The sequence below is a fragment of the Capronia epimyces genome (genome assembly GCF_000585565.1).
Source record: "Capronia epimyces CBS 606.96 chromosome Unknown aczIQ-supercont1.1, whole genome shotgun sequence".
NCBI lineage: Eukaryota > Fungi > Ascomycota > Eurotiomycetes > Chaetothyriales > Herpotrichiellaceae > Capronia > Capronia epimyces.
In genome coordinates this window covers 3418665-3444702 of record NW_006912904.1, presented here as the reverse complement: position 1 = coordinate 3444702, position 26038 = coordinate 3418665, and the positions used below count along the sequence as shown (strand labels likewise).

The 26038-nt window shown below is 52.9% G+C and overlaps 7 protein-coding genes across 7 annotated transcripts; 2 read left to right on the top strand and 5 right to left on the bottom strand.

Moving 5' to 3' along the window:
• Nucleotides 1-245: 245 nt before the first annotated feature.
• Nucleotides 246-1272, bottom strand: A1O3_01255 (uncharacterized protein; the record flags this gene model as incomplete). Its single annotated transcript, XM_007731403.1, has 2 exons — nucleotides 246-1134; nucleotides 1250-1272. 2 exons carry the CDS (start codon nucleotides 1270-1272, stop codon nucleotides 246-248), a joined length of 912 nt encoding a protein of 303 aa, XP_007729593.1.
• Nucleotides 1273-2952: 1680 nt separating this feature from the next.
• Nucleotides 2953-10623, bottom strand: A1O3_01254 (uncharacterized protein; the record flags this gene model as incomplete). Its single annotated transcript, XM_007731402.1, has 1 exon — nucleotides 2953-10623. The coding sequence occupies one exon, from the start codon at nucleotides 10621-10623 to the stop codon at nucleotides 2953-2955; it is 7671 nt and encodes a 2556-aa protein (XP_007729592.1).
• A 1531-nt stretch (nucleotides 10624-12154) lies between these two features.
• Nucleotides 12155-13817, top strand: A1O3_01253 (cerevisin; the record flags this gene model as incomplete). The annotated part of the gene is made up of 2 exons (XM_007731401.1): nucleotides 12155-12526; nucleotides 12699-13817. The coding sequence occupies 2 exons, from the start codon at nucleotides 12155-12157 to the stop codon at nucleotides 13815-13817; spliced, it is 1491 nt and encodes a 496-aa protein (XP_007729591.1).
• A 775-nt stretch (nucleotides 13818-14592) lies between these two features.
• A1O3_01252 (uncharacterized protein) lies at nucleotides 14593-16530 on the bottom strand (the record flags this gene model as incomplete). The annotated part of the gene is made up of 1 exon (XM_007731400.1): nucleotides 14593-16530. The coding sequence occupies one exon, from the start codon at nucleotides 16528-16530 to the stop codon at nucleotides 14593-14595; it is 1938 nt and encodes a 645-aa protein (XP_007729590.1).
• An 851-nt stretch (nucleotides 16531-17381) lies between these two features.
• On the bottom strand, nucleotides 17382-19591 carry A1O3_01251 (copper amine oxidase 1; the record flags this gene model as incomplete). Its single annotated transcript, XM_007731399.1, has 4 exons — nucleotides 17382-17532; nucleotides 17591-18629; nucleotides 18714-19219; nucleotides 19269-19591. The coding sequence occupies 4 exons, from the start codon at nucleotides 19589-19591 to the stop codon at nucleotides 17382-17384; spliced, it is 2019 nt and encodes a 672-aa protein (XP_007729589.1).
• Nucleotides 19592-20805: 1214 nt separating this feature from the next.
• On the bottom strand, nucleotides 20806-21003 carry A1O3_01250 (uncharacterized protein; the record flags this gene model as incomplete). Its single annotated transcript, XM_007731398.1, has 1 exon — nucleotides 20806-21003. One exon carries the CDS (start codon nucleotides 21001-21003, stop codon nucleotides 20806-20808), a length of 198 nt encoding a protein of 65 aa, XP_007729588.1.
• A 1774-nt stretch (nucleotides 21004-22777) lies between these two features.
• A1O3_01249 (uncharacterized protein) lies at nucleotides 22778-25597 on the top strand (the record flags this gene model as incomplete). Its single annotated transcript, XM_007731397.1, has 1 exon — nucleotides 22778-25597. The coding sequence occupies one exon, from the start codon at nucleotides 22778-22780 to the stop codon at nucleotides 25595-25597; it is 2820 nt and encodes a 939-aa protein (XP_007729587.1).
• Between the last annotated feature and the right edge of the window lie 441 nt (nucleotides 25598-26038).

The following is a 26038-nucleotide window of genomic DNA, read 5'->3' as shown; positions in this document are numbered from 1 at the left end:
GGAGGACTAATAAGATGAATGAAACGACAGTGTGTCCGGTACGCTCCGTACTTTCCTCGATATAAAGGTCCCATTGAACACCTACAACATCTTGTCCTCCTAGGACCTAAGCTACTCTAATAGCCAACATGTATCGGCCATCAAGAAATTCCTCTCCCGCCGGCTAGCCACCATCGCTCCATGTTTCTTCTCCTCCCATTATTCACAAATTCCATATGTGAGAATCTCCAACCTCCTAGCAACATTTACAATCTCGAACCATGGATGATCTTCAGATCAACAATCAACTCGCGACCACCATCGTTTATGACCAAGACACGCACACTGCCGCGACCATCGGAAAAGGCCCGCTCAATTCTCTTGAAGAGACCGCCCTGGTCGACAACAGACAAGCCATGCTTGACGTCTCCGGTCTCAGTCATGCAGACGATCGAGCCGTCGTCATGGATGTCCAAGACACGGTATTGCTTGAAGACCGGGCCGAGCATGGTCTGTACGATCACACTGGGCTGTGGGTTGCTCACGAAAGAGCTTTCCTCATGCAGCTGACGTGTGAACAGATCCACACCCAAGTACCTGTATTGACCGGTCTGGGAAGACGTGCTGATACGAATGACCTGGGAAGGCCGTCCCTGAAGCAAAAGAATGTCACCAATGCGGATAAAGTGGCATTGGATAGGGACTCCACGTTGGCCAAAGCGAGGCTCGACGTAGCGGATTTGTTCAACTCTGCCATCCTGTACGCGGGTTGGGCCTGTAGTCTCTCGCTCGCTGATGACCACCTCATCCCGTGCACGATCGTGGTGATGGGAGAAAGGATGGAGGATGTGATCCGCAGCCCGCTCCACTCCACGGCGGAAGCTGTGGTAGTTGCCCTCGTCGTCGTAGTAGCCCATGTCTCTTCTGATCGGTTGATCGACTTTGATCTGTTCCTTCTGGATGGTAACCTCTGCTTCTGGACGACGACGTTCGTACTCAGCGTCGTAGGTGGGGGAGACGCGTCGGCGGTAGTCTCGTTCGGTAATGTCTAGTTGCGATTCGTAGCTCTTGTCGTAGGTTTGACGTCGGTCGTAGTCAATGTCCACGTGGTCTCTGGTGTCTCGGCGGTCGATATCAATGTCAACGTTGGCCGACCTGTACTCAGCGGGTGCACGGTACCTGTGGAGAAAGAATATGTCAGTTACAACGGGTGCGGGACGGGAGTCAATGCGTCAGCTAGGTGGGTGCCACACATTGGGCACCTGAGCACGGAGCAATCTGGGGATGCAGCATGGGGTATATCTCTCGCATTGGCCACCTACTTTTCACGTGTAAGCTCGACCTCTGGGTATCTGGAGTCGTGGGCTCGGTCACGCTCTTCGTAGATGCGGACGTCTTCTCTGCTGTACTGGTCGGCGTGTGGTCGGCGGTCTTTGTAGGTGATATCGACTTCTTCCTTGGAGAATCGAGTATCTTCCCGTCCGACGCGTGAGGAGGTGGTGGGTAGTTGGACTTCCCCTTCTACCTTGGTAACGGTAGTCTCTTCAGAAGAAGCGTCACTCCTGTACGTAGACGGGAAGACACTGATTGGGATGGGAAGCCGGGCGTCAAAGTCCAGATTGCCTGTTTATGGGCGCCTCAACTCTCTAGTACCTTTCGGCAGTCGAGAGTCAAGACTTTAGGGGGAAGGGTTTCGGAGGAGGGATGGTGAGGAGGGTGGGTGGAAGAAGAATAGGCACAATGCACGCTAGCTGGGTAAGACTTGGAACAAGCAACAACAACAGAACAAATGCCAAAGTCGTCGGTCCTGAGTCTGGAGGTATGTATGCAGAAGAGAAAGAGAAGGAAGAGGAAGGGAGACGCAGCGCAGGGGCCACGAGCAGGTAGAAGTAGGACAGAGGCCAGGGCGCAGGGTCGGAGAGTGGAGGCTGGTCGGGGGCAGCGAGACACCAGCACGGGCCAGTCAGAGCAGCCGCCGGTGCATCCCGTACAAACAAAGCAAAACCACCACAAACACCTTCGCCAGTTGGCCGGGCAATTGGGGCGCCGCTGCAACACGCCAGCCGGATGCAGTTACGGGAAGTTGCTACGGACGCGGCCCAGCTCGGCTCTCTCTAGATTTGATGTCAATCACATTTCATCGGGAGGCAGAGGCAAGACTGGTGATGATGGATGCTGGATTAATTATGCCATATGCCATATGCCATATACCAGAGGAAGGACGGATATCTCGCACGCTGAGCGGCTCCTTTCACCACCCTCCCCCCGCCATTCCATTCGGCCTACGCCTGCGGAGCTCCCATGTACCCATGTACAGACAGACACGCCTTGTTGGCACCCTGCCATGCTCCCGCCGAGAACCAGCGTGTATCAGCTCGATTGGTCCCGTCTCACCCTCATGCCTGACCAACGCACGTTGATCTCTGCTGCCATTCGTCCTGGCTCCAGCTGCCGGAGCCTGTGGCCTGAACCTCGCAGTCACAACTACCCAACTGACGGGATGAGATGGGCTAAAGACTACACCGCCGACATACTGACGCGGCGTGCCGACGCCTTGCTGGCAGCCTCAGCTCGCCTGGGACTTGTTCATCCTGGCGAGCTGCATTGGCGCGTCTGCACCTTCGGATCCCTGCCTGCAGCAGGACAGAAACTCTCCTCCATTAAGAACGACAACTAGAGCTTCTGGCACGGACAATGCATGTGATTGTTTTCTTATTCGAATGGCTCCCACTGTCTTTGGCAGCATCGTTTGCCGTCCGTCGAGATTCAACGCCCCAAAGTCTATCCCCAATCAACGCTGCAATTTTCTTGAGATAGCCATCTCGCGCCCGCACTCATCCATCTTACGCCTCGCTATGCATTCAAATCAACGCCGGTCTTGGTGTGCCTTTCTCAAGGACGCATTTCCACCCTGTGACTTCTAGTGCCTCTGGACACAGTTCCATTCGTACTGCAGCCACGGTTAGCTGGGACTTACCTGTATGGAGGAGCAAAAGAGAGGCTTACCACTCTTCCGTCTTCATCCCCCGTATACACCACCTGGGGCATCGCTAGAATGCAACTGATCCCGGCGCTAACATTGGCTCCGTCATCTCGACTGATGTCTGCATGGTTCAGCTGACGAATAAGGTCCAGTTCAAACCGTCCGTCGCGGATTACTTTACTCCAGATTCGGACCTGGCCCCTCTTGTGGCCTGTGAAGACGAGGTCTCGCTCAAGCCACTCACTTCCCGCCCCTTCATAACATGCGCATGAAATGATGCTCTCCTGCAACCGATCTCCCGACTCCTGCCGCAACAGCCGATCGCCGTTCAAGGTGTACAGACTGATTTCGTGACCATGACAGAGGACGATGTTGCCCGTGACGTCGTTGATCGCTGCACAGTTCACGGACAACTCGTCGTCGAGCTTACGAATGAATTCGCACCTGTTAAGGTCCCAGAGCATCACCTGCCCATCGGTCGATGCCGAAAGCAAGGCATTGAAAGACCTCGACAGCGCCAGAACGGTCACCGGTTGGCGATGTCCAAAAAGCGTCGCTCGTGGTTGTAGGTCGACTGATTTGGCGCTCTCGACAACCGTCCAGACTGCGATGGTGCAATCCGTCCCTGCTGTTATCAGCGTCTTCGAATCTGTGAACAGTGCACAGGACAACTGTCCAATGTGCAAATGCTCGAATAGCCCTAGTTGTTTCCGGCTATCCGTCGAGTAGAACCGGACACTATTGTCAGAAAACCCCCATTCCATATACATCTCGTAGGCTGGTGGAATGTTGAGTCGGAAAGCGCCAGAGCATAGCAATTTGTCGGCCTTCCATGAGAAGCTCAACGACGCCACACGCTCCCCAGTCTCCAAGAGAGTAGAAGGCACTCGGGTCAACGACTCGGCGGCGGTGTCGAGACGCTTATACCGGTGTCGTACCTGTTCTCGCGCAGGATGAGGCTTCGTAAAAACCTGATATGGCGTCTGGCCGAAGTTGTGGATGATTCCAATCGTGGCCAGTCGTTCCAAAGGGTCGGTGATCTTGTCGACATCTTTCGCCCCTTGGTATGAAAGATAGTGAAACACGTTGACTGCTTCCACCGCCGCTTCTCCCTTTTGTTTGCTTCCGAAGATTAGGTCGATCCATCTGTGCAGATTCCGGCTAACATGAGGGCTCTCAAGCGCCTCGCGCTGTTTCGCTATGAAAATCCGTGGATCGCCCTTTGCCCAAGGAGGAAGCTCCACATTGCCGATCGACTTGGAAGAGTTCTGTCTGGTTCCAAAGTCGAAGTCGTTGACATTGACCAAGAATTCCGGGAGATAGTAGAACTCGGGCGTCAGCTCTCGCACATCGGTCATGTTCATGCGAGATGCTGACTTCCAGGCACCTTCAATGGAGAAAAACATGCGATCTGGATGATCGAATGTGCCACCCTGCAGCAGAAGATACGACTTGACAAAGGGCTGTAGGCGGATAAGGTAGGACGTCACAATCATGGCCGACGAATAGTGTGTGCCATAATGGAAAGCAGGGGTGTTGTTATCCCCCATCTCGGCAAATGTGGAGTATCGTTCTCGAAATTCCCTTTCGCGTTCAAGGTTTTGGCAGCCCATGGGTTTAGATAGGTCGCGGAAGCTTCTTGGATCGGTGAGGTCGAGCTCGTCACTAGTATAGTCTGCAATGACCCAAGGAAACACAGGATATTGAGTCAAGTCGTTGTATGTTCTTCCCGCCATTGTGTTAATCAGCATCAGGTAATGGAAATTCGACATTTCTCCCTTTTGCCATTTTCGAGTAGCGGCAAAGGAACTTGATTGTTGACCGAAGACATTGGCAAATTTCGAGCCAAACGTTTGTGGCTCGTCATCGACGCTTTTCAAGGTTTCGTAACGCCAGGCCGTTTCCGGCTGTGTGGTGCTCAGGGCACTGGGCGAAGGAGCTTTTGCGGTGATAAGGCTGTGCAACTCATTGCGAGCATCGGGTGATACGACCGTTAACAAGTAGCTTCTGCCGTCACTGAAGAACATCTCAATGGCCACATCGCGGAAAAGAAACCGACGTTTGGAAACGCTGATAATGTCCATCCATTTCCAGCTTCGAGTTCCATGTTCCTCGTTCCGTGATATGTGCTTTCGGTCGGTGACATCGCGGCCTGATATCATGCGCACGTACGGGTCGCGTTCGTCCTGTGGAGCTTGCCAAACATTGATAATTTCGCCATCTGCGCGCTGGAAGAAATTGTCGAGGATATAGATGTAATCCTTGCCGAGTATGAGAAGCCCTTCCACAGCCTCAAGCCCGAGAATCCGGGATATGTTGGCAACGTGTTTGACCTGATCTCCGCGATGAAGGCTCCGCATCACTTTCCTGTTCTTGTCCTCGAACTCGTCCAATTCCGCGTTGGGGTCCTCAACCATCTCGAAACTGTCGTCAGCTTCCACTTCATCGTGATCTCCTACATCCTTCCCATCACTTTTATCTTGGCCTTCGGCTATATTCTCCTGGATCTCAGGGAACGGCTCGGTGCCGCTATCCAAGCGCTTCGGGCTGTCAATGATAGGGGTGCTGGCGCCGCCTGGAGTGGCGCCTATGGACTCGGCTGATGAGATTTTGACACTCCTAGTATCAAGGCGGAGTTGTGGCATATCAGATCCTTTTCTCTTGGGTTGTTGCTCATCATCTGCTTTGCTGTAGTCCTCGTGAAGTCTCATGCGCATCCGATTCCTTCCCTCCGTCTGATCTAGCCGCCATTTCCGGATTTTGTCATACTGGAAGAGTCCACCAGGTCTGCTGGTATCCCTCTGCATCCGGTTGAAGCTTGATTCAGTATAGACAAGGTCATCCTGCTGATCTTGAAGCAGCCTCTGGTGTTTCAGATACTCTGAAGAGTATATATTTGCCGTCCAGTTTTCAGATGCCAACTCATGACGGCGGATGAGGTCCTCACGATCGGCCTCTTCTCTCGCCCATTGCCTCAGCTTTTCTCTTCGGCGCGAGATCCTCAGGCGTCCATTTTCTTCGGTCCTTTTGTTTTCGGCAGCGACAAAAATGTCCCACTGTTTTGACAATGTATCGACAAATAGAGAATCCAGTTCGGTTCGATGCTGGTCCATCCAGTAGAGAAAGGTCTCATTGTCAAGCTCGACCAGCTTTTGAAAGCTAGCGGTTAAGCCCTTCTGCTCTGTAGTATTTGCCTGCCCATGTATTGCGGCAGCCTCATCAGGCCTCTGAACCAGAATGATCCTCCACAGGTTCGCTGCGGAATGTCGTACAGTCTCTGTCGACGAGACGAGGCTGGCGTAGAGCAGATAGCAGACAAGCTGCAAGTAGTTTGACTGAGTTTCTTCAGCGGACAGCAGGACTGTCTGCCAGTAGGTCAGCTTCTCAAGGAATGGCAACGACTCTTCATCATGGATTGAAGATAAACTAAAGAGAACAACGCGGAAAACGACTGCGCGAATGACGGCGATAGTTTGCGCACAGAGCCGCACGGCCTTCAGTTTGGCGATGTCAGGGCGCTGAAGATATTCCAAAACGGATCCTGCCAAGTCAAGGACAGCATCTGCACCACCAATGAACCATCCTTCGAAGAGGGCTTCTTCGAGATGGCTGAACAAGCGAGCCAGATTGATCAAAATCCGTGGTTCAACCAATACCTTCTGGTCTAGTGCTATCTGGTTGGAGAGCTGGGATACCGTGTTCCTTAGGATCCAAGTCTCAAAGTAAGATTGATGTTCGATAAACCCTGGCGGGGTTTTCAGAAAAAGACCTAAGCCAGGAAATTCTTTCCTGGCCAGAATCTGATCCATAAAAACGGAGATGACGATTTCAAGCAAGCTTTGCACGATTGAATGGCCTTCATTGAGCTCGAGGGTGTTCCCGACCGCAGAGTTGGAACCCGCAGCTTCAGATCCTCGAGTGCTACCACTGCTCTGATGAGCATGCTCCCTCGTCACCAAAACGAAGGATGATCCTCTTCGAAGCGTTTTGCCACGAGTCACGGCAGACGGCGGTTCAGCATCAGCCATCCGGATCATGGGTGGCGCCACTGAGAGCGGATGAATCACAACATCCCCTCCGTCAAACGTGAGCATTGCATCCCGAGCGTCCAATTCGGTTTTAGCCTCAACCACGTCAGAGCCGACCACCACAGGAAACAGGACAGCCAGGAGATCTTGAACATAGGAGGATGCTGCGGCATAATCCCGAAAGATCTGGGATCTTGTTTGAAGATCTGCCAGGAATTGGACAACTGTGTTAAATGTATCCACGTGATGGCTTGTCACGATTGTCAGGAGTGGATTCGGTGGTGCCATCGTCGACATGGAGAGTCTCTCAGGGGGCTGATTCAAACCTTCCAATGGCGGTGCTAATGTTGAGGCAGTTGCGTACCTCTTCGAAGAGACTGTTGTCTTCAAGCCGCTCTGGAGCATGCTCGTGATGACCTCGAAGATTTCAGGATACACCACAGAAAGATCTTTCTTGGTAGTAAAGAGGTCGATGAAGCCGAACAAATCAAAGTTCCGGTCAAGGTCTAGGTTCCCCACGTCCAAGCCAAACAGAATTGCGAAGCAGGCAGGCCATACAGCAGGGATATGCCACCATCTCTTCATACGATGTGCCATGATTGTGAAGCCAGATGTCTTCGAGCCATCTTTGAACTTTTTGACATATGCCTCGCCGTGGACGACTAGTAACCTGGCTAGTATTCTCACCGAAAGCACTACAACCTCCGGGGAAGTCTCTGACAGCAGGTAGAGCAACCATTTGTTGGTCACTGTTTTCGCAAATTTCTTGATCATGCTATCGTCACCAGGTCGACACAATAGCTCTGAATAGAGACGAAGAACTTCAACTCCGATCTCGAAATGTGACAATGTCGACATTGATTCGTCTTTCCCGCCTTGGGAAGATCCGGTCGATGAGCTTCTCTGACGGGCTTCTCTGCGCGTAGGTTTCCGAACCTGCAAGCCCATATTGCGTTTGTTCACTGAGAACGTCACAAATAGAGCCAGCGATCGTAATGTTTCTGCCGACAGAGATTGAGGCAGGAGGACTTTGAATGCAGCCATATACATTGGCATGATGGCTTTAGCCACAGGCTCCGACTTTAATGCTTCCATGAGCCGCTTCAACACTCTCATTCTCGACAATCTTTTGATGTTGAATCGCTTGTGCTGACTCTGCTCAGCAAAGACCAGGAATTGATCGAAATATAGTTGCTGAACGGAGAGTGGCCCGCATCTCCAAATGTTACTGTCAGCTATCAAGACCTTGTAGGCCAAAGGATTGTTAATCACAGAGTTCACCGGGTCATCGGGGTCGTATCCGGTAAAGGACAAGATGGATTGGAAAACTCGAAGACTTAGACCGTTCCTATCGAGTCTAGGAGTGGGAATGGCGACCCCTGCCTTGCCTTCTCCGTTACTTTGAGTAGGAATGGCGAGTTTGTCTTTTAAGAGCATTGCTAGGATAGCGTAGCCTCCGTCCCTTTCCATGACTTCGCTGTTTCTCCAGCTATAGCGTACAGTCTCCAATAAGATGTCAACGGCAAGAGCAATATCGTCGGTGGTTCGAGCTCGTTGGACCAGTCCAAGGCCGACAGCACCGCAACCGCCCAGACGCCAGCTAGCATCATCCAATGACTGTGGGACTGTCACAGTAGGACCACCCATGAGCATGAAAACACCACGAGCTTGAGTCAATGCATCATTGATCGAAGGCACTGCACCATTTATGGCAACAGCGTTTGTGCCCGAGCGTGTATAAGCCACCAAGTTTTTGGCTGCCACTTTGGAGAGTGACTTCACCAATTGAGCCTCGTCAATGTTGTTGCGGTCGTCATTGTCCAAGACAGTAGCGGGCGAGACATTGACCAAAATCTTCTCTTCCCGGATTAAGTTACTCGCCTTTCGCCTGATTGCCAAAATCAATTCCGACTGCTCTTCTTTCCCGGGATGGAGCATTTCGTTCCGCAGATTCAGTGCGGCAGAAGCTTGATAGGTTTGGAAGGAGCCAAGACAGTCCTGGAAATTGCCGTGATACTTTGGACCTAGGTGGTAAAAAACGGCTATCAGGTCGTCACTCAGCGCTTCTCGGAAAAGCACCGCGGGCCCCAACGACCATCTTGAGGAACAGGTTGCTCCAGTTGGATTAGGAGATAGATCCTGAGGTGTTCCAAAGAATGCCTGGACGTTAGCGAAACTTGATCCACGATCATTTGGAGCGATGGCGGGGTAGTTTGCTTTTTGTTGTTCGACGAAGTCTCCGTTCACGAAGAGATATGCCTTGGCAGATGAGGTCGTCCGTGGTCTTTTGTGCACCACGCATATATGATACCATCTGTCCGGCTGGAAACCTACGGACTTGAACCTCACACTTGGTCTCGTTCCCTGTATAGCTGTTTGAAGGATGAGATGATGCGTATCTTTCTCAAGATATGCTAGCACAAAACAGGTCTGGCTTCGATCAAATGCACCGAACAGGGTGGTGTGAGCCTGACCATCAAAAGAATCGAATCGGGCCCAGAGACTCAGTGTATACCCAGCGCTGTCGGTAGGGGGAAACGGTCTGCCGAGAGTGGCCAGCTCGGTGGAAGCATAGCCTTGTTGGGACAAGTCGAATTGAATACTTGGGGGCTGCCGCGAGGATTTGATAGATTCAAGCAGGAACAACGCCGCTTCGGGCGTCAGAACGGCCTGGTTGAAGAGGAGATGGGCGTCACCTAAATTAGAGACACCCTCTTGACATAGGATAAGAGCAGCCTCTCGGAAGAGATTTCTTTCAACCGTAGAAAGGCGATCCTCAAAAACCAGGTCCAGGATCGCAGTAAAAGTCCCAGCAGTGTGGGCACTAACGACATTCTGTCGTGATATTGACAGCATTTCGGTGAAACTCAGGGGAAGGGCAAGCCTTATTACCCGTTGAGGGATATTGCCGGCTTTGACGGCAATAGCCCAGAGTCGCAGAATTGTGGTCAGCAAGTCCGGTACCGCCAGATCATCAATATTCGATGCAGCTTTCGACATTGCGACACGCACAGAATCGACATCCACATCTGACAGGATGTTTCCATCCTGTGACCTTCCGGATCTTTCTAACGAAGTGTAAATGTCGTCAACCATTTCCGTCCCAACCGCAGTCGCAAAAAGAATGCCAAAGAACTGCTCCATGAATAGCCCATCCCCAGTTCGACGCCAGAGAAGAGACTGAAAATGTTCAAGAGTGCGTCGTAGGGAGTACCAGCCTCCGTCATCCACCTTTGTCCTGAAATATTTCTGGTTCCCATCATGAGCCTCCAATGCTGCACCCAAAACAGCAAACCATTGTGCCAACGTCTGGAGGAAGGGTTTGATGTTGGCCAACTGGTCTTCGTGCGCAGAATAACGATCTACCAGAGAACGAAGGAGACGAAGCAATGCCTGAAAGCCACCAGCTCGCCTGAAGCCACTGCTGGCACCATGAACATCATTGTCATCCTTCAAAACGTGTCGCAGTTGTTGTAGGAGGGCCGATTGATCCAGGCTATTCTGCAGTGTAGCATACGAACTCCAGTCGAAGGATTCGAGGCTCTTGACAAGTGACGCGATATCCTTATCTTGCGGTCGAAGTACATCTGCCGTCGAGACAGCGCGTAGGCGATTGTTTACGGCGAGACCCATTGTTTTGGCCACCTCTTGTCTCTTGACGCCCACGTCTATCTTTCCACCTGGCCACATAGGGCGTAGCAGGCCAGGGATGACTCGAATGAGGGATCAAGGTGGTGGCATATTCATCGACCGCGATCGCGAGTAGGGCAGGTCAGCCTGGAAGAACCTATATTGGTCCGGCGTCGTCGATGGACCGAGAGCATTTAGTCCAAAGGAGCGATACAGATTATCAACGCCAACAGGGTAGCGAGATCTAAAGGCAAAGGAATGGTAAGACTTGTACACCGTAGAATGCCATTAGAATCTATCGTTTGCACTTGTTGGCATGGTGGAGGGTTATAGCACTGCAGTGTTTAACTCAAATGTCATTGTACGGATACTCGGCGTTGAATCGTGACCCTTCCTAAAGTCCATTTCCATTTCCAGACCTGAGCATCCCGCCATTTGAACTGAGGCATGACTAAGCCACCGGCGATTGGTGAGCTGTGGCCGTGCAGTCTATGAGCAGTGAGCGCCGCCGACATGCCTGAGAGACTCCCGGTTTGGGCGTCACGCTCGGCATCGTTGCTGTTGCTGGTAATGGTGCAGGCATCAATACCAGTCTCAGTGCAGACCATTACATATGTAACGTGGGACTAATATCAGTCTCGGTGTGCTCTGCAACCTCACTGAATACGAACTACGGAGTAGTTGACCCTCGGCAGCTCGGGTTAATGCCAAGACATATCACATGACATCCGAATAAAGCGGCAGAGCTGTCGTCCTAAATGGAGCAATGCCAGAAGCAGTGTGCTGTGTGTTCACGGCACAGTTCAACTGTAGTGTGGCAACGGAAGTACCGGTGAAGTTCTGGAGTCTAGCGGCATCATCAAGTTGATAGAGACCTGCTGAAATGGTCTGCTTGTTTACCCCTGAATACTCCATACAGAGTATGGGGCATACAGAGTATGCTGGCAATGGCATGAGTAAGGCAGTGAATGAGGTGTCTACTCCGTATCTGAGGCGGAGCTGGGCTATGCTGGTACGTACAGCTGCTTGCAGATGACACCTCTCTAGTCCTGCTATCTCCGTCATTTATTGTACGAGAGCGGACGGGGCGCCTGCAATGAAGGCCGATAGTCGGGGGCCAAATTGTGGCCATTGCTGGCCAAATACGGAGTATGTATGTAGGAGTGGGCGCCCGGGCAACCTAAACAGCTGAGGGGGCTGGTTGCGGTGTCGTACTAGCAGTCATAGTGCCATAGTCATGTGCGGCTGCCTGGGGGTGGCGCCTGTGACAGAGACCTACTGACACGCCATCGGAACTAAGATGGACGAACGGCTGATAAGGACATGATGCAGCCTGCGTTCCGTCCTGTCTCATCCCATCTCATCCATCCCATCCATCCCATCTAACAGCCACTCTCCCTCTCTTTCACTCCTCCCCATCATCATCGTCTTCGTCTCTGTTGTTATCTTCCACAGCTCTGCTATCACCATCTGAGCAGTGCTTCCACCTTTCCAGCGGAATTGTCATCTGTGTTGACCCTCCGTTGTCGTCACCATGAAGGTCCTCGGTCTCGTCCTTCCCCTACTGGCGGCAGCATCGCCTATTATTGTTGATACGATCGATAACAATGCTGCTCCTGTCGTCTCCTCTTCTAACGCAAAGGAGATCCCCAATTCGTACATGGTCATCTTCAAGAAGCATGTAACCGAGCGAGATGCTGCTGTCCACCACAACTGGGTCCAGGACGTTCATTGGACTCGAGAAAGCAATAAGCAAGAGCTACGGAAACGAAGCCAGACCACACTGTCAGACGATGATACCATCTTCGAGGGATTGAGACATACATACAACATTCCTGGTGGTTTCTTGGGCTATGCCGGTCATTTCGATGAGGATGTCATCGACCTTGTCCGCAGGCACCCAGATGTGAGTAACCCTGCATTTCATCCCTTTGGCCCGATCCGATAAGCACCTATCTCATCTGGATTGTCTGCTTTCGAGTCAGACAAATCTAGTCATATCTTTTATGCATTGTATCTTGCCTGTGTTCGTTATAGTCGCTGTCTGCCTGGACCATGTTTACTCACGTGTCACCCAGGTCGATTACATCGAACGTGACTCAGAAGTCCACACCCTGAAGAAGTCTCCCTCCCTCGAAAAGAATGCACCCTGGGGGTTGGCTCGCATCTCTCACCGGGATTCCCTGAGCTTCGGAGACTTCAACAAGTACCTCTACTCGGCCGATGGTGGTGAGGGTGTCGACGCCTACGTCATTGACACCGGCACCAACACTGATCATGTCGACTTCGAAGGTCGCGCCAGCTGGGGCAAGACCATCCCCGCTGGTGATGAAGATGTCGACGGCAACGGCCATGGTACCCACTGCTCTGGCACCATCGCAGGCAAGAAGTTCGGTGTGGCGAAAAAGGCCAACATTCGCGCAGTCAAGGTCTTGAGATCCAATGGGTCTGGCACCATGTCCGATGTCGTCAAGGGCGTTGAATGGGCCGCAACTGCTCACAGCGAAACAGTCAGCGCTGCAAAGAAGGGCAAGAAGAAGGGTTTCAAGGGCAGCGTTGCCAACATGAGCTTGGGTGGTGGCAAGTCTAGAGTGCTTGACCTTGCGGTCAACGCAGCTGTCGATGCCGGTCTTCATTTTGCTGTGGCTGCTGGCAATGACAACGCAGACTCCTGCAACTACTCTCCTGCCGCTGCTGAGAAAGCCATCACTGTCGGGGCTTCCACCTTGGCCGATGAGCGAGCCTATTTCTCCAACTACGGCACCTGCAACGACATCTTCGCCCCCGGCCTCAACGTACTCTCCACCTGGATCGGCAGCAAGTATGCCACCAACACCATATCCGGTACCTCAATGGCCTCTCCTCACATTTGCGGTCTTCTCGCCTACTTCTTGTCTCTTCAGCCTGCCAGTGACTCGGCCTTTGCTGTAGCCGATATCACTCCTAAGCAACTGAAGGCCAATATCATCTCTATTGCCACCCAGGGCGCCCTTAGCGATGTCCCTAGCGACACTGCCAACATCCTTGCCTGGAACGGTGGTGGCAAGTCCAACTACTCCGAAATCCTTGACGATGGCGGGTACACCGTCTACCACGGTTTTTCTGCTGGGGACTATCTCAGCGAGAAAGCGTCTGAACTGAAGGCCGAGCTTAAGCAGATTGCAGCTGAACTTGAGTCTCTGATTGAGAAGTCTTGAAGCAGCAATTAGTTCATTCTTGCGCTTCAGCGACCTATTGACACTGGTATAGCAGTGCCTCCGATCTCAGGATGGGTCGCATTATGCAGGGTCTGAAGGGACGCTTGTCCCTGTATGGGTTTGATCCCTTATGTGGGGATGGGTTGGTTTTGGGCAAATAGTGGTTGCCCTGACGGATACTCTATTGCTCTTGCATTCGACGGCTGTCGGTTACATACATCGTATCAATTATGGAAGTCACTTAGACATTGTTCTTGGTTTCGCCTCGGTATTAGACGGGGATTCACTCGCTATAACGACGCCAACATGTAGCTGTTCACACGCATCTAGGAAAGCAGTTCTTCATGGCTGCGGGGTTTCATATAGTGGTGACTTCAATGCTTCTCCTGGCTTATGACCAGGGTCGCAGCCTGGAGTACAGTAAACCCGACGATCATTTGCAAGCTCAGTCGGTACCGGTTCGATCGATACTCGTAGGATTGTCTGCTCTTCACTGGGCATTGTTATACTCTCCGCCGATCCTACGGATCTACAAGGCTCGGAAGGGAAGCCGAGGCAGATACAGTGATCGAAGACATTGTAGGACAAGCAGGGAGAAAGAAGTCCCGGAATCGAAAGTCAGATCGGACCCGGACCCGGCGGTGGTGCACGCCATGCGTGTATCAAGCCTCAGTTTCACAGTCTATAACACAGACAGAATATATTATGTGGTATGTATGCGATATAATTACGTGTACAGTACGTCCAAATGGTCTTCAAGAGATACCTTTTACATTCATATACTCACTCTTCTCTTTCCACGCCGCTGGTGTAATAGCCTCGTCATGTCATCACACTCGTTGTCATATACTCCGTCATATAAACCCGGGGGCATGGGTCCTTGACTTCCCAAGCCTTCGCTCTCGTCCAGGACGTCCACATGCCGAACGATCTGCGGATCGATCTGGTTCCTGAAAGTGAAGTCCGGTAGGGGCTCCCGCCACCCATACTTGACTTTGACGTGGGCAAATTCCTCTGCAATCTCTTGTCCTGTGAGCAAGCAGCCCCTGTCGCCGAGTTTCTCGACTACCGGCCGCAGAAGGCGCGCAGTACTCAGACAGCTTTCGTCGCGGATGATGGCCGAATTGCCCCAAGCAATCACACAAACCAGAGCTAACAATTGTACTGCGGGAATGATACCCAAGATCGTCGCCGACCAACGCCACAGCACCTTTACCACCTGTGCAGGAACGGCATGCTGGCCCTGGACAGTGTGGCGGGGCCCGTTGTAATCGATCGCCGCGACCGCTTCGATGCTGAACTCCATGATCCGACGAGAAATCACACCGACGTCAGCCGGAGTGTTGGGACTCCACCACGACTCCGTCACGTAGCGGACGTATTGGTACAAATCGCCTGGTACATAGTCGAACCCGGTCCAGCCGATGGCCCCGGCAATGATGCGGGCTTGAGTGTCTGGCATCTGGAACAAGTCTGCCGTCTGACCGTCGAAGAGGTACCGTTCGATGCCATTCACAGGTGAGATTGTGTTTTGGCATTGATAGAAGGACGGGTTGGGAATCGTGTCATTGTTGGCGCTCTGCAAAGCCATCACTTGGGTACACCGAGGCCCACAGGTCGAGTTGAGAACGCCAACGTATGTTGTCGCGCCGGGCCCGACATGGACAACATCCAAGGTATTTCGTTGGCCATTCTTGTCCAGGTAGGTGATATAGCTGTTGGTGCCGTCTCCTCCGTCAAGCACTTGGAGGGATTCGCAAGTGGCACTCGTAGTGATGTTTCGATGCGAGATCAAGCTGAGAGCTGAATTTTGGACGTCTACATCTTGGAAGACATAGGTCATCTCTGTCCAGTTATGGTTCGCGTATATCGTTGGCGTGCCTGGTGTACCGTACTGTGGCACTTTCCCTTGGCCGATAGGAGTGGTGTTGACAAATAGGTAATCCTGACCCTGGATGCCGTACGAATTGGCAGACCCTAACTGAGCGTCGAACGTCGGATTATCTGCACCCCATACGTCGCGGATGAGAGTCAAGTTTGCAACACTGACAGGACCAAACTTCACCCCCGGGATCGACGAAGTGTTGAGATTGTAGGTCAACCCGAGCAGGGCCACGAGAACTTGAAGCAAGATATTAACCCCAAGCCAAATAGCACAAAGCCATTGCGTCTTGTTGAGATAGAACCAGGCTCGTCCTTGGGTCCTTGCCACCCAAAACAACTTCAACACATTCCGCAGACTGTCGCAGTGCATCAACAGATTAAACTCATCAAGCGGTCGGTATCTGGCCGCCAACATCCTCCATCTCAGCATAAGCGCATATTCTCGGAGCGAACTTGTAAGGTTATTGCCGAGAAAGACGGACAGCAACACGATGAGTGCGTTGAAAGCTTTCATCTGGGTCACGCTCATCCACAGTAGTTGTCCAAAAGCGCCCAAACATGCGGCCAGCAGACCAGAAAGCACCAAAGTGATCAACCACTGGAATATACCCTTGGCGAACAGTCTACGGCGTTGGCGGTCCGGTTTGAATTCCCTGACGGTGTGCGAGATTGTCTCGCTTGCCTGTCTCGAAACCGAATGTCGCCATGGCTCTCGTAGTCGTTTGGGGCGCGAGTACGTGCGATCAATGGGAGATGGCGTAATGGTGTCGCTCCAGGTCAAGGGCGGTTGTCCAGCATCCGAGGTGGGCGATAGATTGGATTTCTCCATTGCACTGCCTCTAGAGACATTGTCTGCCCGGGTCATCGAAAAGCCATGGGTTGAAAGAAAAAGAGAGAGGAAACAAGGACTGTGGTGGCGGGAGTTTGGCCTCGGAAGGCTTGGGCCCCCAACTTAGGGTATGGGACGATTCCCATAGTGGCTCAAATCGATAGAGTTTCGATACTGAAAAGAGGCTCGTGTGCTTGATCCGAGCGTTTCGACCAGTAGATTGACTGACTAGTAGGACGGCGAGAGCGCGGGTGGAGGGTAGAGGGTGGTCCGAGTGAAATCGAGACTTTGTTGCATGCAGTTCAGCCGCAGTTTGGTGGGGGATGGACTTTGTTCAAGGCGGCGTCTCTTTACTGCTTAGCTAGGCGCCACAAATGGTCTAGTGACCAGTTGCATCCAAGCAGCGTGAAGTTTGCTTTCTTTTTGGCTTGACACCTAAGCAATCAACGTCAAGAGGCTGGGCTCCATCCTCTATAAAAAGAATATGGAAATTTGCTCATACAGTTAGGCTACACCGTGGCGACCGCATCATTTTTATTTCGAGTATTCAGATGTACCGAGTACAGTACCTTCTATATGCCTATGCCGCGCGCGAATCTCCCGGCCCAAGCCAGCGAGCGACTATCTGGGATGTTTGCCAGGGCGTACTCTGAAATCTCAACGTACAGTGGTAGCAGGCGTAAGGCGTATATGCGACGGGCGTACTACGTATGTGAGGTGAGGGTTCAATCCTGACAAAAACCTCGTTGCCCTAGGCATACTCCTCGGGACGAGTCCCCTCAGGGGAGGGGCAGTTGTCAGGGCCGGGGCTGCCCGACAAGATATATCTGCCAAAAGGTCCAAGATCCTGCTCACTTGCAGCAGCTGGTCCCGTTGGTAGTGCCATTTGTCGCACCATTGGTAAGGAGTGAGGCCTCGTTCTTTGTCGACGGCACATCGATAGCCGGATTTTCTGTAAAGAAGTCGGTGGGCTTGATCTGCAGTTGATGAATCTCAACAGGCCTGCATCCCCGTCAGCGATAGATCTTGGCCTTTGGCGACGGCACTCGGAAAGACTTACATGACAGGCCAATCTTCCACCCGCGGATTATGCGTCAGTCCAAACACGTTCCAGACGACAACGTCCTCATCATCAATCTTCTCGTTTCGTTTGATGGCGTCTGCTACGCCGCCGATCTCGTTTCGGCTCTGCAAAGTGTATCGACCGCCGGCGTAGAATTCGCCGTCGAGGTGTTTGGTCACCCATACGTGATGCTGAGCGAACAGTGCTCGTTTTGATTGGATCGACTCTGGGTCGGCAAGCAGCAGTTGCGTGGGTGCCGGAGAGAATTTGTAACCCACGGGTTTTCCGCTGATTGGGTTGGTCCTGCTTTTGTTGACTATTTTAATGATGCGGTTGTGTTGAGGTGCGGCATCAAGATGCTGGCTTCGTTCGAGGACCGCCTGTCGAACTTCATAGAAGTTGCCGTACGGGTTTGTCTCTTTATTAACAGGCGCACGATGCGATTCTTCGGTCAGCACTGTATTCTTGTACCCGTCGACTGCAGGGTCGATCCGTATACAAAACACGTGCTGGTGGTTCTGCGCCAGGGCTCCCGGAGAGACGACGTTTCCGTACGCGCTGGTCTTGCCAGGGTCAATGTTGACGACAGAGACGATGCCAGTCGCTCGAGTCTCAACGGTAATCCCACCGGCTTGATCAAACTTGTAGGCGAAGATGTATTCGTAGTTGGCGAGGGTGATGATGAACTGAACCACCAGCTCGCGGTTCCTTGTCACGACGGCTCGTCCGGTCCGCCAGTTCGTATGCTTCCAGCCGATGCCGTTGTCCTGTTCGTGGAGGCAAACCACGTTGGGTGCCACCTTTGCGGCGCCATCTGGGCCAATGGTGACGGCATCGAAATACTTGATGACCCCGAGACAATCGCAGCCCAAGGAAAGATTGTTGGCGCAGTTTCCTGCTCCACCGTCTCCGAAATCAAAAGCCTGCTTTCTGGGGAATGGGCCTCGAGGATCCGCATAGGGGACTGTCATCTCGCTGATGCTCAGTCGGTATATTACACTCCTGCCAGCAAAGTGCACGTCGTGTATAACCGCGCCTGGTGATTTTCGTCAGATTCAATGTTCGGCAATCAGCTTTCAGAAGCTGGGGCATGTCACGGGTCTCGTCAGAAAACACTGACCTTCACGAGGGTTGAAGCCGACCCTGAATCTCCAATTCTGCCACTCAATAAGGCTCCCGTCCACTGAGAATGATGGACCCTCAGGCTGCAACACATTCAAAGGTTTTAGGTTCTTTCTGGGACCATTTTTCAACAGTTCCGGGACGTATTCCGAAGCCTTGCAGTGGTCGATAATCTTCTTGGAGTGTGTCTTTGCGTCAAGGGAATCACCCTTGCCTCCTGTCGCGAGCCGGTCAACGCGAATGATCTCTCTCTTGTGAGCATCCATCACGGGGATGAAAGGTAAGGGATAGGCATAGAAATTTGAGTCAGCGTTTCCGGACCGCGTATCGCGAGCGAAACATAGCCCCTGAAAATAACGTCGGTTTTCCTCGTCCGGGAAAGGACCACCATAAGGCCACGGTTCAACAATCACTTCGAAGCCTTCGGGAAGTTCAATCTCAGCACATATGTCCTTGAACATCTGAGAGGCTTTGCAGACGTCCACGAGGGTGTCGAACTCCGACCTGTACCCGTGTTAGTCATCTGTGACCCTTGATAGGGAGTCCAATATACAGTGTTAAGCCTGCATGTTGGGATTCATCAAGCACAACATGTGAGATTCTCTTCTCCTCGTCTAGGTCAATGACGGACTCATGGTATTGAGGTATTCTGTCCGATCCGATGACGTCGTATTGCACCAGGGCAGTCCGATGAGGGTGAGCGGCATTTTTGCCGGCGTGCTCAGCAGTCAAGAATTGAATCAATTCTTCCTTTGACGGCTCTTCCAAGTAGATCTCACGAAAGCTGAGGACAGTGTCCGGGTGAAGGCTGGCCACAAGGTCCCGGGCTCTGTGGGTTTCCTCGATAGAGAGGGTGTCTAAGGGATGGGCAGGCATTTTGAAGACAGGATGGTGTTGAAGGAACAGGGAATTTGAGAACTTGTAACAGAAGCTGGAAGATTCCACCTATTTATACTCCCCGTATCTCCAGAAGCATGGGCCCAGACTAAACTCTCTTGCCTATTTCAAGTTAGAGAAGACATTTTCAACCCTGGGCAGGAGGAGAACTCCTCCCGCGAGAGAACTTCTGTGCGTTGGTTCCAGATAGCGGGAGAGATCCAATGATGGGGGATAGAAGGCCTTTGATGCGCCATGAGAGCCTAGCATGTCATATTCTGTACTAGTAGTATTCCGCAGTGGTGGCAGCAGATGTCCACCACGAGCATTGTCGGCTATGGCTTCCGGATTGGGAACAACCCAAACACCACTCCTTCACGTTGTCATCAAGACGCATATGTACACTTGGCGAGTATAGGGAACAATGAGTGCGGCTTTCTCCCGCGGGCAGAATGCGAAGCCTCCGGCTGATCCGAGAGGGCTGCCAAGTAAATGGTTAAGAGCAAAGAGGGAATCATCGCAGGCGAAGATGGATGTCGTGTTCCTTTGGGACTTGTAGTATGGCGGTGCGTTGAGCGAGCGATTCTTGACTGCACAAGCAATAGTGTACAGAGTAGTCCCATCACGTTAGCGGAATTCATCCCGCCACACACCTGTACGACATGCAGAAGGGTGCTGAAAGAACGTCCACCATACGCATCATAGGAAATAATGATAAAGGGAGATTTCCACTGAGGTCAAGTTGGAGGCGCGGCACCTTGCCATTGCAGTGAGATTCGGGTTCGCGCAATTGGTCTCTATTGGCTGAATTATCGGCACGACCCCCACTAGGTTAAAGCAGCGGGATTAGTCATCATGTCCGCATCTTCCTTATTCACGAGACTTCAATCATGCGCTTCACTTTCTTTGCGTTCCCCTTACCATCATCTTTTCCTCAGGCCCCAAAGAACCATCTCAGAAGACCTGCCGGAGGATCCTGCTGCGGTGGGCCTTATTCATCAGGTCAACGGCGCCACCAGTGCTTCATCTTGACCGGATCATACGACTACTTGAATATGACAAGGGAACTCATCAACCGTCTCAGAATCGACTATGTCACGTTAGGTGGAAAGCCTTGCTCTATTACCCGGCCACTTACAGCCCGGAGTCCTCGGGTCGGGTAGATCAATACTTTTGTCGGCTTTGAGGTAGGGAATGACACAGACAAGATTCTGTCATCCGGTCAGTACTAGTTCGACAACATTTCCCGTCTGTACCGCCAGAAGGTTCCACATGACGGTGTAAGGAGGAAACTTAAAAGTATCATGTGGAATAGCAGTTTTGTGTGCTCCCAGCGCAACCAGCACATCCAGCTTGTTGCCGACGAAGATTTTCACCCAGTCCGATCGGATCTGGTAGCGCTGGCGATTCATATTGATATATTCGCTCAAAAGTTTTGTCTTTACGAGTTGAACTATTTAGGGGTGTCCATATCCTTGACTGAGGTCACCACACCCATGCTCACCAGAGGCCTCAATGTGCTTAACGAGGTGAAATCATTGTCGATGTCAAACAAACTGTAAGTAAGTTCAGTGGCTTTCTTGATTGAGGGAAACCTCTTGCCGACTTCCAACGCCCGTCTAATGGTAGGGGCAATCGGGCAGGTTGTCAGGCAATTGGGTGGCATTCAACTGTAATCATGTATCACAGTTCTCATAGTCAGTCCGCATCAGAGGAGAATATCCACTTCGACTGTAGGGAGTACGTATCACTGTCACGGTCCTAGAAGCGGACCGATCGATGGACGAACTAGATCTCATGAGACCTGGCTAGCCTACGGATAATACTTTGTGGCTGACAACTACAGTATCCGTACTATGCGTGGCTGCGCGCTCTCGACCCTCGGCGCTCTTGTGGCGTTTCGATGGGCTTAGGGGCGGGAGTTGCGGCCCGGAGACAGCAGGCCGGCTGCTGCCAGATGATCCATCATTTGACATTCATACCTAGATAAGTTACCTACCTTAGGCAAGGAGTACTCTAATACTACAGTGTACAGAGTATTCCGTAGTCGGGCATTCTGTGGAAAACCCAGACTCACATCAAGCTCGTCTCACGCCTCTTTCGGCCACTCTTACGTGCGAGACGGTGGCGTCAGGGCCGTTTGGTTCATTACGGCTGGCATTCATTATTGGAACAACCCCTGTGAACGAGGCGAGGGGCTTAGGAGGCCATTTACATACATGTACGGAGTACGGATACGGAGTTATCCCTCCCTCCAATCTCCACGCCGGCCGGCCAGCTGGGCCACCTCCTGAATAATACTGCAGCCACCCATGGTCCAGACACCTTGCTGGTTGGCATGGACAAGGACAACAATCATGCAGGACGAAGGTGGCCACAGGTCAAGTGGAAGATCCTGTATCCTATACGGAGTAGCCGACCTCTCCTCACATGCCCGCCTCCGTCATGTCTCGACCAAAATAGCCACCTTCCTTGTCGAGAGCTGAGAGCCGAATCACTGGCGACCACGTTCCGGATATTGTCCACTTTCGCCCTCTCGTCTCCCAGTCCCATTCCGGTTTCCAACCAAATTTCCCTGGCCGATCTCCCATGTGTTGCTGCCGCCTCCAAGGGTACTGCTGTCCTCGGTACGGACACCCCGTATCTCCCACCGCCATGCAGTGCAATGCAATGTGCATGGCCTGGTCCCTTTAGCGGCAGCGCCTCTCCCGAAACTAGTTGCCCGTTTCCAGTCGACTTGTTCTCGCTTGCTTCTCATAGCGGTTGACCGTTGGATCTTATCATGTCCGAAAAGGTAGGTCCGAGGAGCTGGTGGCTGGCTTCGTCACCATCAAATCTTGCCGGGCGCTCGCTCTCCTCCCCAGCTTTAAGGCCTGCTTAGTCGCGCTTCAAGTTCTTTCAGTGTCTCCTTCGCTCAGAAGTTATCATTACGGTTGCCGCTGCTGCCATTGTTGGTGTGGGGAGGTTCATTGTTCGGTGGCATTTGAGTCTGGTCTGCATTTCCTGTTCCCAGTGTATTTCCCCAGCTGGGACCACGTCCATGGTTGGAGCCATTTCTGGGGAAACGCTGCGCCCTGACGTGGAAGTGTAACCCTCGCCTGTCCTTGTTATTGAGCGTGAAATCCTCTTGCTCGTGAATGAGAGGACACCCGGCCAGCTATATGCAATCGCCCGGCACGGCTAAACATGAGACCAGCTTACTTCGTCGCATTGACTCTGTTGGGATGGGCTTTACCGCTGAGAGCCTCTGGCCTGCGTGGCACGAATATCGATATACTACGGCGGCAAGACACTGCAGCCGAGAGCTTTCCCACCCTAACCACCGACACTCCCAGCTCGTCGATAGACCAAGCCGCATCCGAAACCAGCACACCAACAGGCGACTCCACGACCTCTACAGAAAATCCTAAGTCGTCCGGCCCGGGGGCAGCTGACGAAACAACCTCTCCCAAGACGACGCCGACACCTTCCAAGGGCACCACCACCACCACCTTCGACGTACCGACTGCCTCCCCTCCCAATGCGTACCACACAGCCACCGCCTTGGGTGAGACACATCCAGACCAACTGCCGCTGAAGCCAAAGATCACTCCTGCATTTGGAACGGCTGGTGTCTTGCTCATCATCTTGGGTTCGGGATATGCCTTGGTTGGAGTGAAGAACAGATGGGTCCAGGTCTTCCTATCGTCGGGCTTCCTGGCCAGCATCGCAACTACGGCTCTCGTCGTCTATGTGATGGACCCTCCGGTCAGGGACGCCATCCAAGGGGGTTACTTGGTCGCAATTGTCATGGCAGGCGTCATCTTTGGTGCGGGAGCCCTCATTTTCAAGGATTTCACTGAAGGTCTTGGGTGTCTCTTGGGAGGGTTCTGCTTGAGCATGTGGTTACTCACGTTGAGGCATGGCGGCCTCGTCAGAAGCTCGGGTGGGAAAGGCGTTTTCATCGGGGTCTTCTGCCTTGTGCCCTGGGCACTGTCGTGGACCCATTACACTCGGCCTTATGGGTTGATCGTATCCACGTCGTTCGCCGGAGCTACTGCATTCATGCTTGGGATTGATTGCCTTACGAAGGCTGGCATGAAAGAATTCTGGATCTATCTCTGGGACATCAATGACAACCTGTTCCCTTTGAACACCACTACGTATCCCCAGACACGGGGCATTCGAGTCGAAATCGCCATTGTTATAATCGGCACCATTATCGGCCTACTCTCCCAGATCAAACTTTGGAAGGTGATCAGGTCCAAGCAGAGGGAAAGAGAGATGCTAGACCGAGAGGACGGGCTCCAGAACGATGCGATCGAGGCCGCCTTAGGTCGACACCTCGAGCGCCAGAACGAAAGAGAGAAGTCGGAATGGGAGCGGCATTACGGCGACAGACATCAGGGGAAAGGAAATACCATCCTATGGCAAGATGCACATCCCGACAAGCAGTATTCCCAGGTCTCTGTGGTCACCGTTGCACCGGTATCGCCATCGCCGTCGCCGTCGCCCTCGGCGAGCCTAGAGATGGATGTTTCGGGACGTAAGCGCCCAAGCTCGGTCACTGTGGACGTCATTGAAGAGGTCGAGGAGAAGACCGAACAGGATGCTCTCAAGGGACGCCCAAAATCACTTGAGACGCTCGAGGAATGCGTCGAGCTATGCAGCGAGCAGAGACAAAGTGGCGAATCTAGTACCGATGTGAAGGCAATGAGCGACTCTGGCCGCGACCAGCAAGTCAGCGTGCATACGGCGAAATCGGAGGAAGTGGACGAGCGTCCGCCATCAAGACGGCGCTCTCAAGCAACACCCTCCGCACTGACTCAGCGTCTCAGTCCGACTCACGGTGTCGCGTCCGAGTCTCGAGAACACCTTCTCGGCCCCGAGAGACCGGTCAGCAGGGCATCCTCGGCCGCGGCCACTCTGGATACAGATAATGAGGCGTTGAATGTGAACGTGCTTGGAAGCGACACGGATGAAGGTGGAAATGGTCGGCGTCTGTCGCAAGGCTCAGAGGGCGCTGGGTCTAGTGTTGAGACTCTGACACAAACTGCTCTCGCACAGGTGCCCAGCCAGCTCTCGAACGTGGTCTTGTCTTATCGAACCAACGAATGGGCAAAACACATTGCCGCCGCAGATGTCCCGGTTTTTGACGAACCAGAGACGATCAGTGGTGTTGAGGACGAGCTGGCCACACGTCTGGCTCCATCCACGGCAGCCACCGAGCATATCCTGCTTTCCAGAGACCCCAATGTCAAGGTTGTACCGGCAGGGAGTGCCATTCACCGAGTCAAGGCTGGTGGTACTGGGGTTGGCATTGTCCCTGGCCCTGGTCTGAGCCTGACCGCCAAAAGAAGGTCTCTTCCCGAGCAGGCGAGACGGAGCGGTAGACCGCAGGTCTCATCCCGGTCTGGATCCATGCAATTGCAATCCCTAAGAACGCCGGGCAACAGAAGCAGCCGGAAGATGTTCAACCCTGACTGGACAGGTTCCCTCGTCACGACTCCGATTGACGAAAACACGCCGACCGTGTTCCCCCATCCAAGATCGAGCAGTCGCCGTGCCTCTGAAGGCACGCCGTACATGACTCCTTCACAGAGGCGGTTCTCGGCACCGCTGCCGAGGTCTAGCGGCATACGGCCATACACTGACACGCCGCACGACGGCGTTGGCGCTGCAAGCCCTTACGGCGGAGAGACCCGACTCGACTCTTACCACTCGCGACAGCCAGCCCGTCGAGATGGGAGAAGCGACCTCGACCGCCGTCAATCGCTCCTGGCCGAGTGGCGGCTATCGCAGCAGGATCGGGCCACGAGCAACGGGCTCGGCGGCGCCTCTGCTGAAGCCGGGTGGGCGCAGATGAGGGCGGACAAGGAGAACCAGAAAGTGGTGGGGGAATACCAGCGCGCCGCACAGCGAGAGAAACAGTATGCGATGGACCAGGCCATGAGACGGCCAGAGATGCAAGGGCTGCACCGGGAAGCATTGCGCAAAATGCAGGCGAGCGCCACCCGCAAGCTGTAATTCATTCTTCCAGCGGGCTGAGCTCTGATCTCTGATCTACCTACGGATACTTGGCACGGAGGACAGGTTTATAAGGAGGACGACGGCTGGACGGCCTGGATAACGGCCTGGATAACGGCCTGGATAACGGCCTGGATAACGAGAAGATGGGACGGAACATGATACCCCGGGATATACACGTAACACAGTAATGGCGACTCGAATACGGAGTACCTAGTAGTAATTAATACATACATGAAGCTGGACTCACTCCAGCCACGGAGGCCGGAGTACGGATACAGTGTAGGGATACAGAGGTACAGTACACATACTACTACACACGGTCCCTGAGATAAGGACTCGGGGGTCTTCAGGGTCTTCAGGCCTCCCGAGTCCCAAGCCTGCTGTGACCTACCTAGGTAATTAATAGTAGGCATCTAGTAGGAACTTTGTTCTGCAGCA